Raw genomic sequence first — 12,662 nt, 5'->3', positions numbered from 1 at the left:
GTGCTTGCTTCTCTCACATTCACTCATATTGAGTTGATGGCGTGAGTGCTTGCTTCTCTCACATGCACTCATATTGAGTTGATGGCGTGAGTGCTTGCTTCTCTCACATTCACTCATATTGAGTTGATGGCGTGAGTGCTTGCTTCTCTGACATTCACTCATATTGAGTTGATGGCGTGAGTGCTTGCTTCTCTCACATTCACTCATATTGAGTTGATGGCGTGAGTGCTTGCTTCTCTCACATTCACTCATATTGAGTTGATGGCGTGAGTGCTTGCTTCTCTCACATTCACTCATATTGAGTTGATGGCGTGAGTGCTTGCTTCTCTCACATTCACTCATATTGAGTTGATGGCGTGAGTGCTTGCTTCTCTCACATTCACAAATACTGCTGTCAATTTCAGGTTCCTGTACGTGATGCCGACACTGCTGCGCGTGTACAGCAACAACCAGCCCAACAGCGTGCTGTGCAACGCTATCCACTTTGTGTGTCGACAGTTCTACGTGCTGCACCGCAAGCCCTTTGTGCTGCAGCTGTTTGGCAGCGTGGCTCCCCTCTTAGACATGACGTGTGGTGCTGGGGGCACACTGGATACCAGCAAGGTAGGAATGTTTGGCAGTGTGGTTCCCCTCTTAGACATGACGTGTGGTGCTGGGGGCACACTGGATACCAGCAAGGTAGGAATGTTTGGCAGCGTGGTTCCCCTCTCAGACATGACGTGTGGTGCTGGGGGCACACTGGATACCAGCAAGGTAGGAATGTTTGGCAGCGTGGTTCCCCTCTTAGACATGACGTGTGGTGCTGGGGGCACACTGGATACCAACAAGGTAAGATACGGTTTGGTTGTGTACCCTTGAAAATGGAGTATGGCCGCCCAAATGATGGAGCAGAAAACTGTCATATAACAGTCCTTTTCTGGAGAAGAAATATTGCAGATTGGCTTGGGTGCCACTTATGAAATGAATTGAGCAAAGTATTCCCACTCTGCATGGAAAGCAACTTAGCTGTGGATTGTTGGTATGTGTCCAAATGGAGGGATGCTCTTATTCTATGTAAACCCACGGACAGATCTGTGCTGGTGCGCGTCATCACTTACACGGGAAGGACGGTTCCTTGGAGTGATCGTGGATAGAGCCAAAGCAACACCAGTGAGGATGCAAGTCGCTTGTTCCATGCTCGTCAGTTGCTTTGATGACAGGAGTCTTGTCCCTTACAACTCATGCTTTCTGCTAGCTGTCTTTCATTCTCAACTCTCTTATTGTTTATGAAGTACTGTTGCTTGTGAGATTGTTCGTAATGTAAATGTGTATCACAGGTACAACCAGACAACCTGTTCAAGATGCTGCTGGCCCTGGAGAAGGACTGTCCTGACAACCTGGGGGTACTCGACCTGGTGCACGGAGAGAAACCACTCAAAGCTCTGGTGGGTAGACATTGCTTGCTTCTTTGATTGATGAAATAAAGGCTGCCTCTTCCTTTTTCTTGCCTTTTCTTGACTCTGCTTTCTTCTATACTACCTGTTATAATTTTTTTTAAACCTAAACCATTTATTCTAAAACCAGTTATCTGCCCATTCATTGCCCTACCATATTCAGCAAATAGATTAATTTCATGTGCGGTAGTGTCTATACAGTGGAACAGACAACACCGACATACCCGAAAATTATTTTTCACAAAAGGTAGGTTCCCCTCGTTAAAATCAACAACAAACCGGTACAGCTAAAACTGAACAAGCTTTCCATGTCAGTATATGTAATCAGAAAAACAAGAAAAGATAGTGTATGGAACATTTAATATCATATTCTTACTCCGAATCACATTAGCATTGAGTCACCTGAGATGCTTATCACTGAAAAACGCTTACCCGGCTAAAGAATTTAAAGGGAAGCAACCCCATCACCAAAACGAAAGTGAAAGTAGCTTTGGTAATGGGCCAGTACACCGGGAGTTACCTCCCATACGGGTGTATGCCACGTCACTTCCTCTAGGAACACGTGCCTATTATCATACGTCTTTTTCACCTCGGAGAGGACGGTTCACTTTTTGACGCTCTGTGGCTGACCTTGTGTGTTTGAGTGACACCCGCCGGCCACGTTACCCAGCTTTTCTGCTCGCCTTGCCTACAGTTTGGTGAGCTCGTTCCCGTTTGTTGTTGGTTGTTTGCGCTGTTTCGTTACTGTACGTTGTCCGTTTTTTACGGACTTGTGTGTCAGTGACTTGCGTGTTTCGCCATTTTGTTGTGTGAGTTAGTTAGCTAACTCGTGTGACTTTGCTAGTAGCTCTGCGTGCCCTCTTTCTGTTTGGGCAAGTGTAGCTTTAGTATTTTGTTGACGCGTAAGCGTGTGTGTTTACTGTGTTTTCAGTCGTTTTGACTTACGTTTCAGTAAATCTTTTTACTTTGCCACGTGTTGTTGACGTTTGTGTCAGTGTCTTGCGTGTCGCCATTTTGTTGTGTGAGTTAGTTTTCTAGCTCGTGTGACTTTGTTTGTAGCTCTCCGTGCCTCTGCTTGTGGGGCAAGTTTAGCTATAGTATTTTGTTAACGCATTAGTGCGTGTGTTTACTGAATTTTCCAGTCGTTTAGACTTATGTTTCAGTAAATTTTTTTTTCGCGTTGCCACGTGTTGTTGTCAACATGTCTGATTCAGACAAGCGCCGTGGCAAGTCGGACCCCAAGGGGAAAATTAAGGCTAAGTCTTCCTCTTCCAAAGCAACGTTACTTGTTACAGACCAAGAGCGTAACACTTTGTTGGCTGTACCAATTTCGGCGCCTAGCGCTGTTACTACTTCTGCTTCTTTTGCGGCGCCTAGCGCTACTGTTACTTCTGCACCTGTCTCTACATCGGAGACTTCGTCTTCTTTGTTAGCACCTGGACAAGGTGCGTTGGTTTCCTCTCTGTTAAAGTCACTGGTTCCAGAAATCCGCAGCTTGGTGCAGGCAGAATTTCAGCGTTCCGTCGCCAGCAGTTCGGCGTTTCCGGCATCTGGCAGTGACGTCCGGGCATTGGCTTCCGTGTCTTTGTCCTCCACTTCCGGCTTGGAGCAGCGTCCTCCCTCTTCAGCGTCGGTTGGTAAGCAGAGCTGGTCCGATAGCCCTCGTGAGGCGCCTGGACGTTCTCCTTCGGGGGACAGCTCTTTCGCATCGGGTCACGACCGATACCTTGCTGATCTTTCATTTCCGGCGATAACCTACGAGGCCCCGGACTTGTTCGAACAGCGGCGGCAGTCGGTTTCGACTGCCGCATTTCCGGCACTTGCCGGAAGTGATGATCCGTCCGCTCCGGCACGCTACGGCGGTCGCGGCAGGATGGAGTATTCACTGACTTCCGGTCCTTCCGGATCGCGAAGTCAACCAGTGCAGTCTTCACTTCCGCATTTTGCGGTTCCGTTGACTACACTTCCGGTTTCGGCCGGAAACGCTTCTTCCTCTTCTGGTGGTTCCTTCCGGATACCAGATAGTGGATTACAGCGTGTGCCTTCCGGCTTTCAAGCGCCTAGGCTTGAGCAGGCATCACTCCACTCAGTCGGGGGAGTGACGTCAGCTCATCCAGCTCCGGTTTTTGCGGATGGTCGTCCTGCTTACCCTTTACCTTCACAGGGTTTTGGGCGGCAGGATGACGTTAGTGCTCAGGCTTTTCCGGTTTCCGGTTTGCCAGGGCATGCTTCTGCTTCCGGAACTGGTGACTTCGGTCATGGTTCCACGTGTGACTATTCTGATGCTCCATCAGTGGTCAGCGAGGAGTCGCGGGGCGTGTTTCCGTCGAAGCTCAAGTCTGTTCTTGACGTCGCGGCGGAAGTAACGTCTCGTTATTTTCCTGAAGGGGTGGTGGCTGCGGACTCTTCCGCATCATTCGTTCCTTCTGCCATGGCGGACTTCCGGCCGGCACAGGAGGATGTTTCTTCCTTCCGGTTCGCCGAGTCTCCGTCAGTGGCTTACCAACTTTCGCATTCACTGGTTCGTCCAGCACATGCGGGGAGTGGTATTCGGCCAGTGCCTGTTCCGTTACTGCTTCCTTTTGGTCCAGTTCCGGAATCAGCTCAGCAGTGGGTGGCTTCAGCTGCCCAAGCCTCTTCCTTCGTGCCTACGGCCAATAGGAAGCTTGGCATGCCCAATCAGAGCCAGAATTGGCTGGCGTCTTTTGCACTCCCTAGGGCTACCCTTCCGGTTTCCCGGGAATTGCTGCCTCTTCTGACTAAACCGATCAAGCGTGATTCGGTTTTGCCGGTTTCCGAGGCTTCCCTCCTCTCTGCTGAGGAGGTTGGACGTCGGCAGATCGAACTGTCCTCCATTGCGGAGACTCTCGTTCGGGCTCTGTCTCGGGCATTGACCGATTCGCTAGTTCCTTTCACTCTCAGTGAAGAACAGAATGCGGACGATGTCTCTGCGCTTTTGACCGCATTGGCCAAGGTCAATGAGGAACAATTGCGTCTTTCCTCCCTGCAGTACACCCAAGCGGTACTCTGCAGGAGGGATCTCTTCCTCTCGCAGTCCCAATTCACGGAGCTGGCTACTAGGGAGACCTTGAGAGTCTCCCCGGTCTCAGAGGAGTCTCTCTTCTGTCCGCTGGCACTGGATGCCAGACAGAAGGAGATTCAGTCAAACAAGGACAGTCAGTTCCTTGACTACACTCTGAAGGGGGTGAAACAGTCTCAGCCTTCTAAACAGAAGCAGGCTCAGACATCGTCTAACCCCAAGCCAGCTCAGAAGCGGCAGGCTTCGCCGGCCGCTCGTGGTGGGAAGAAGAGGACGGCATCGGGGAGGGGGCGTGGCGGCTCTGGAAGTAAGCCACACCCCCAATGAAGCGCTCCCGATCTCACCTCCCTCCCGCCCTCCACCTTGGTGATGGCGGGAGGCCCCTCCCGGGCACTTTCTCGTTGGATGTCGGTAGTAGACAGCCAATGGATTGTGGGAGTGGTGAGTTCGGGCTTCCGTCTACTCTGGCGGGAGGAAAAGGCGCCTCTTACCCGAGTGCCTCCGCGGTTCAAGCCCCCCTTCTCGCGGGAAGCACGTTCCGTCTTGCAGTCGGAAATTGCCTCCCTGGAGCAGAAGGGCGCGGTGGAGAGAGTTCGGGTCCACAGCTCCCTGGGATTTTACGGGCGTCTGGTCGCTGTTCCCAAAGCATCAGGAGGATGGCGTCCCGTGTTGGATTTATCTCTCCTCAATACTTTCTTGAGGGAGATAAAATTCAAGATGGAGACGCCAGCCTCTGTCCGAGACTCTCTCCGCCCAGGAGACTGGGTGACCTTGATCGATCTCACGGACGCATACTTTCACATTCTTATGCATCCGACCGACCGGAAATGGCTTCGTTTCCGGTGGGGAGATCAGATCTACCAGTTTCGCGCACTCCCTTTCGGGCTGTCTCTCGCACCGTGGATTTTCACCATGGTGGTGAGACAGGTCTGTGCACTGGTGAGGTCCAAGGGTATCCGTCTGCGGGCTTATCTGGACGACTGGCTCATCATGAACCAGTCCCAGAGCGGCTGTTCGCAGGATACCCTGACGGTTCTTCGAGAATCCAACTGGTTGGGGTTCTCGATCAACCGGGTAAAGTCGGAGCTGACCCCGTCACAGACATTCACTTATCTGGGGATGTCTTTCGACACGGTCGCTTGGACTGTCCAGCCTTCTCAGAGAAGGGTGGACAAGCTCCAAGCTCAGATTCGCTCCACTTTACCTCTCCTGATGGCTTCCATCCGCTCGCTCGCCTCCATCTTGGGGCAGATGGAGTCTATGGCTCTTCTGGTTTCATTGGGCCGGGTCCACAAATGTCCGCTTCAGTTCGTGCTGAAGCCGTTTGTGGACTCTCCTCTGGTGGACTGGGACGCCCTCATCCCTTCGCAGGGATGGTTCCAGTCTGCGACCCTTCCGTGGTTGCACACGGAGTGGGTCTGCAGAGGTGTTCCGATCGTCGTGCCCCTCCCCGACCTGGACCTCTTTACAGATGCGTCCAGGGAGGGTTGGGGGGCACATACAGATCTTCAGACTCCTCCCTTTCCGTTACTCAGCCGAGTAATCCGGAAAGCGGAGATGGAGGAGCCGGCCCTTCTTCTTCTGGTCGCTCCTCTGTGGCCGTCGCAGGTCTGGTTTCCAGATCTTCTTCGGCTTGCCCAAGGGCCCCCCATTCCTCTCGCACTCGTGCGAGGGGAACTAGTGCAGCCCCGAACAGGCATTCCACACGAGGAGCCCAGTCTTCTGAAGCTTCACGTGTGGAAGTTGTTCGGGACTCGCTGAAGCGCTCTGGGGCGTCGTCTTTGACTCTGGACTTGGTGGCTCGCTCGCATAGAGCGTCCACCTCTTCAGTTTATGCTTCCCACTGGAAGGCATGGACTGCCTGGTGTTCAGCTAGAGGGGTGAGTTCGGTGGCTCCGCTCTATTCAGGTCGCTAACCACCTCTCTTTCATGTCTTCACAGGGCGCCTCAGTCTCCTCGTTGAGGGTCCGGCGCTCCGCTATCTCGGCGACTCTTCAGCAGATTGGTCGTTCTGTTCGAGTCGGGGGCGTTATAGCTGCAGTCATTAAAGGGGCTGCTCTTAAGGAAGCTAAAGCTCGTTTGCCCGCTCCCAAGTGGGACTTGTTTTTAATCCTGGAATTCCTTCGTTCTGCGGATTTTGAGCCTTTAAGCGAGGCCAGTCTGTTCAATGTCACTCGCAAAGCGCTGTTTCTCCTTTTGTTGGCTACGGCCCGACGGGGTAGCGAGGTCCACGCCCTGTCGGGTCAGCCTGGAGATATCTCCTTTGAGCCGGACGGTTCCGCATCTTTGCGTTTCCGGCCTGATTTCCTGGCCAAGAATCAGTCTCCGGGGCAGGCCTCTCCGCTGGTTAGAGTTAAGGCTCTGACCAGCGCGTTGGCCCCGGGTGACCCCGATTCGGTCAATTGCCCTGTGAGGGCACTTCGTCTGTACTTAGCCCGGACTCAGCCGATTCGGTCTAGTTCTCAGAAGTTGTTGTTTATCTCTCTCCTTACTAGGCGCGAGAAAGATTTGTCGAAGGTAACGTTGGCCCGGTGGGTGTCCTCGCTCATCAAGCAGGCTTATGAGTGGAGGCGCACAAAGAGGGGGGGGGTTATGCCCTCCTTGCCACTTGACTCGGCCCGAGCCCATGAGACGAGGGCGTGGGCATCCTCTCTGGCAGTTCTGCGCTCCAGACGTCTAGAGGAGGTGCTGACAACTGCGTATTGGCGTTCCGAAGATGTTTTCATAAACTTTTATCTTCGGGACGTCACAGCTCTTCGACAGGATGGCTCCAGAGGCCTTCCAGCACTCATAGCAGCAGGCCAGTTCCTGTCCAGAACTTGATGGTGAGTTTTGATTCATTTCTAGCCCACCGCCTTGTTGATGTTATCTGCTAATGTGATTCGGAGTAAGAATATGATATTAAATGGAAAATTTCCTAAATAAATTATCATTTAATTAATATACTTACCCGAATCACATACTGTATTCCCTCCCACCTGCCCCGCTTATGGTTTTAAGATTTTTTAAAGCCGTATGATAATAGGCACGTGTTCCTAGAGGAAGTGACGTGGCATACACCCGTATGGGAGGTAACTCCCGGTGTACTGGCCCATTACCAAAGCTACTTTCACTTTCGTTTTGGTGATGGGGTTGCTTCCCTTTAAATTCTTTAGCCGGGTAAGCGTTTTTCAGTGATAAGCATCTCAGGTGACTCAATGCTAATGTGATTCGGGTAAGTATATTAATTAAATGATAATTTATTTAGGAAATTTTCCATTTAATTATAGACAAAACGGAATGTATGTAGACCTAAAGGTCTTGGTAGAGGAAAGATACAAACAATTAAGAAATAAATAAAAAACCATCAGTAAAATCATTATGTTTTGTTTAGGTTTGTCAAGCTTGAGTACGCAAAACGTGTTTGTTCTCTCCTCTGAAAGCATGTGACATTACAGTATGTTGTATGCTATGTGTGCAGGACTTTTGCTATGCAGCGGAGCCTGACACGTTCAACGTGATGGACGTCATCAACATGTGTGTCACTGTCATTGCATACGCTCCGGACTCATTCCGCAGTGTGCAGATGCTGGTAAGTTTTGTTGTGATTTCCTATCACTTTCTCAATGTAGAGCAAACTACACTGAAGGAGGGTAACACAACCGTCAAGTGATGTGAATTGACAGGAGCGTTTTAATGGTAACTTATATGACAGTAGCTCCAGCAGAAACACTATATGTTGCCTTATCTAGGACATTTTGTTCACCTTTTTTTTTGTGCTTGATCACAGTTCAATGCATTGAAAAAAGCATCCCAAAATAAACAGCCTGCTGATGGTTAAGAGTAGCTAATCATTTCAGCTCTATTCAACAGTTCGTTCTGGTTGCATGTACAAATACCATAAATTATCTGGCTGTTACGGGGAACAAGAATCCAAGCAGTTTATGAATGGAATGTTTAATGACAGACACATGATGACAAAACGATTCAGATATGTCATCTGAAGAGCCTCCGAGGAGTCTGGGCATACCCCAATAATTTCTACCTGAGCTGTATCCCTGCAAATTAAAGTTTGCTGAAAGAAATCATTCTTAATATTCAGATGGTGCTTGAGATGGTGATTCCTCGCTACCTGGATCACCTTAACAAGGAGACGACACGCAGAGACATTCTTAGCATGGCGCGGTCAGAGATCACCGCCATCAGCAACATCGCCGCCGCCATACGCGCCCTCATCAACTGCAGTGACTACTTCGCCAGGTAAACATATTGACACAAATTGGCTTCGTCAGTTATCAGCAGAAATACTGTGCTTCTTCAGCAAAGAATGTGTGGTAGTAAGGTTATCCTTGCCACGGATGAAAAAGGAAGTGGAGAATGGATATAGCCTCAAACATGTAACTCTGAGACAAGTAAAGATATTTTTGGCTCACGAAGTGTAGCCTATGCGATGCTAACTTTTGTCTGTCTGTGCGTGCGTGCGTATGTATGTATGTATTTATGTATGTATGTATGTCTGTGGTAGAAACTTTAACATTTGAAGACGTCATATTACATTGACGTCACATTATGACGTACGAGGGTTAGACGTCACGCGATGGAATTACTGAAAGTCTCGGTGATTGTTATTTTGAGCGGGCCGAGACTATTTGGCAGTCGTGTCCATGTAAGTAGGCTACATGCAGACAGACAGATCTAGATCTAGTGTCTCGCTTTCTTGCACAGTTTCACCTATGCTCTTTCTGTGTGTGTGTGTGTGTGTGTGTGTGTGTGTGTGTGTGTGTGTGTGTGTGTGTGTGTGTGTGTGTGTGTGTGTGTGTGCGTGCATGTGTGTGTGTGTGTGTTCGTGCGTGCGTGCGTGCGTGCATGCGTGCGTGCGTGCGTGCGTGCGTGCGTGCGCATGCGTGCGTGCGTGCGTGTGTGTGTGTGCGTGTGTGCGTGTGTGTGCGTGTGTGTGTTTGTGTGTGTGTGTGTGTGTTACTGTTTGTCTATTTCTTACGTGAGCCTTGATGGCTTCGCCTCTTGTTGTATGTGGGTTTGTGGTTTGTTTATACCTAGTGTCTTTTCAGTTTAGTTATTGTTATTTAGCGTGCCCACTCTTAGCACTTCAGGTACAATTTTGTGACGGGCGCAGTGGCGTGGTGGTAAGACGTCGGCCTCCTAATCGGGAGGTCGTGAGTTCGAACTCCGGTAGCTGTCGCCTGGTGGGTTAAGAGTGGAGATTTTTCCGATCTCCCAGGTCAACTTATTTGCAGACCTGCTAGTGACTTAACCCCCTTCGTGTGTACACGCAAGCACAAGACCAAGTGCACACGGAAAAGATCCTGTAATCCATGTCAGAGTTCGGTGGGTTATAGAAACACGAAAATACCCAGCATGCCTCCCACAAAATCGGCGTATGCTGCCTGAATGGCGGGGTAAAAACGGTCATACACGTAAAAATCCACTCGTGCTAAAAACATGAGTGAACGTGGGAGTCTAAGCCCATGAACGAAGAAGAAGAAGGTACAACTTTGTAAATAGATGATGACTTTCATCCAAATGGGAAGAATACTTGCCCAACCATTTTCAATCACCTCGCAAGATAGGCAGCCTTAACCTGTCTTCAAGGGATTCAGTTTCATTCACTAGTTAAGGGAGAATTGCTTCAAAAATCATGCGATTTTCCCCCTCCTTCTTTGTTCTCGTCTCAAACTTTTACTTCTGCTGCATTTTGACTATAAACATAGTTATGAAGATGAACTTTCTTTGGAGATGACTTTTCTCAGAGATATTAGAATAAAAAAACAAGAAAGGTAAGTTGTTGGAACGGTTGTTATTGACAAAACAATACGTTACAGTCACAAATTTATCGACCCAACGGTCTTTTAAGTGCACATACAAACAATTACAGTAGACTTCCACTATATCACGGTCTTTGGGGTAAAAAAACCAAGAACTTAGCTTGATGGAATGTGTGGCCGCTTGCTGAGAAGTCAGAAGCGAATGAATGATGTTAATTTTAATGAGAGGTGTTGATGTTGTGTGTATCAGGAGCATGAGCATGCCCCAGCGCTACATGGAGACCAGCAGCGTCGGCAAGCCACTGCAGAACCACAGCGTTCACTCCCTCACCTGTGACGACCGCGAAGACTCGCATGCAAGGTATGGTATTAACCACCACAGCTACACTAGACTTAATACAGCGGAACCCCTCTTTAAGACCCCCCCAATTTCAGACTCCCTCCTTTTTCAGACCTTGTTTTCTCAGATTTTTACATTTAGTCAAGTTTTGACTAAATGTTTTAACATAGAGGGGGGAATCGAGACGAGGGTCGTGGTGTATGTGTGTGTGTGTCTGTGTGTGTGTGTAGAGCGATTCAGACTAAACTACTGGGCCGATCTTTATGAAATTTGACATGAGAGTTCCTGGGTATGATATCCCCGGACGGTTTTTTCATTTTTTCGATAAATACCTTTGATGACGTCATATCCGGCTTTTTGTAAAAGTTGAGGCGGCACTGTCACACCCTCATTTTTCAATTAAATTGATTGAAATTTTTGTAAAGCAATCTTCGACGAAGGCCGGGGTTTGGTATTGCATTTCAGCTTGGTGGCTTAAAAACTAATGAGTGAGTTTGGTCATTAAAAATCGGAAACTTGTAATTAAAATTATTTTTTTATTAAACGATCCAAAAACAATTTCATCTTATTCTTCGTCATTTTCTGATTCCAAAAACATATACATATGTTATATTTGAATTAAAAACAATCTCTGAAAATTAAAAATATAAAAATTATGATCAAAATTAAATTTCCGAAATCGATTTAAAAACTATTTCATCTTATTCCTTGTCGGTTCCTGATTCCAAAAACATATAGATATGATATGTTTGGATTAAAAACACGCTCAGAAAGTTAAAACGAAGAGAGGTACAGTAAAGCGTGCTATGAAGCACAGCGCAACCGCTGCCGCGCCAAACAGGCTCGTCACTTTCACTGCCTTTTGCACTAGCGGCGGACTACGTTCAGTTTCATTCTGTGAGTTCCACAGCTTGACTAAATGTAGTAATTTTGCCTTACGCGACTTGTTTGTTCTTAACCTATGTAAAATTACCCCTATCTTAAGACTCCCTCCTTTTCAAGACCCGATTTTCTCAGATTTTTGGAGGTCTTAACTCTTTGACTACTGATTTAATGCAGACCGAACCCTCAAGGTCTGCTAATAGAGTCATGGCTCACCCTGCTTGGCCTGGGTTTTGTTCAACCTTAGACCGCTTGGAGAGATGTGTAGTCAGCTGTGCTCGCGGACCTGTATCTATTTTTAGATACTGAGTGCTTTCGTCATGACAGCTGCACTGGACTGAAGTATCATACCTTTGCCCTTTCTTTCTAGCAACGTAAACAGCCAGGCTGCTGCGGTAGAGTGTTTGCCTCTCCTGTAGATGGACCTTTTAGTTTCCCACTTGTGACCTACGCAACTCTGATTTTTCTGAGCACTCTCCAGTACCCTACTGTATTTAAAGCTGTAAGCTGAAATCTTGAATTTGTTACTTTTCAGTGAGCAATAGTTTATAGGAACACCTTCACATTAACTTTTGCCTGACCACAAACATGAAAGAGCAAGTGTCCGTATCACGCAAAAGGCGATGGTTACATGCATAAAATTGGGTGTGCACGTTAAAGATCCCACGATTGACAAAAGGGTCTTTCCTGGCAAAATTGCTTAGGCACAGTTAATAATTGTCTACCTATACCCGTGTGACTTGGAATAATAGGCCGTGAAAGGTAAATATGCGCCGAAATGGCTGCAATCTACTGGCCGTATAAAATTTCATCTCACACGGCATCACTGCAGAGCGCCTAGAACTGTACCCACGGAATATGCGCGATATAAGACTCATTGATTGATTGATTGATTGATTGATTGATTGATTGATTGATTGATTGATTGATTGATTGAAAATGTTTGGTGCAGGGTCGAATTCAAGCTTGCTTTCGTTGCTACAAGCTAGTCTGCGGTGATGTTGCTTGGAAGTATTTTTTCAGGTACATTTTCTGAAATGGCCATGAAAGTTTAGTCATCAGTAAAATGCTTTCAGGTAGTTCTTGGTGTCTTCTCTCGCCCACAGTGAAAAGTTCCACAGCTTTGCCGCAGTAACAGCAAAGTTATCAGCAATTTGAAATAACTTTGTGCGTTTTGCTGACTGCCGTAATAACAGCAAAGTTAT

The 12,662-nt window shown here is 48.1% G+C and overlaps 1 protein-coding gene across 1 annotated transcript in view; it reads left to right on the top strand.

Annotated features, from left to right (window-relative positions):
* Window positions 1–12,662, top strand: part of LOC138948502 (protein unc-80 homolog) — a 140,286-nt gene that overhangs the window by 81,991 nt on the left and 45,633 nt on the right. The window contains exons 37-41 of the mRNA XM_070320056.1: window positions 405–603; window positions 1,317–1,424; window positions 7,934–8,044; window positions 8,555–8,712; window positions 10,486–10,596. Of these exons, the coding sequence (XP_070176157.1) occupies window positions 405–603; window positions 1,317–1,424; window positions 7,934–8,044; window positions 8,555–8,712; window positions 10,486–10,596 (687 nt within the window). The remainder of the gene's footprint in view (window positions 1–404; window positions 604–1,316; window positions 1,425–7,933; window positions 8,045–8,554; window positions 8,713–10,485; window positions 10,597–12,662) is intronic.

Source organism: Littorina saxatilis, linkage group LG15 (genome assembly GCF_037325665.1).
Source record: "Littorina saxatilis isolate snail1 linkage group LG15, US_GU_Lsax_2.0, whole genome shotgun sequence".
Taxonomy (NCBI): Eukaryota; Metazoa; Mollusca; class Gastropoda; order Littorinimorpha; family Littorinidae; genus Littorina; species Littorina saxatilis.
This window is presented reverse-complemented; position numbering and strand designations above follow the sequence as displayed.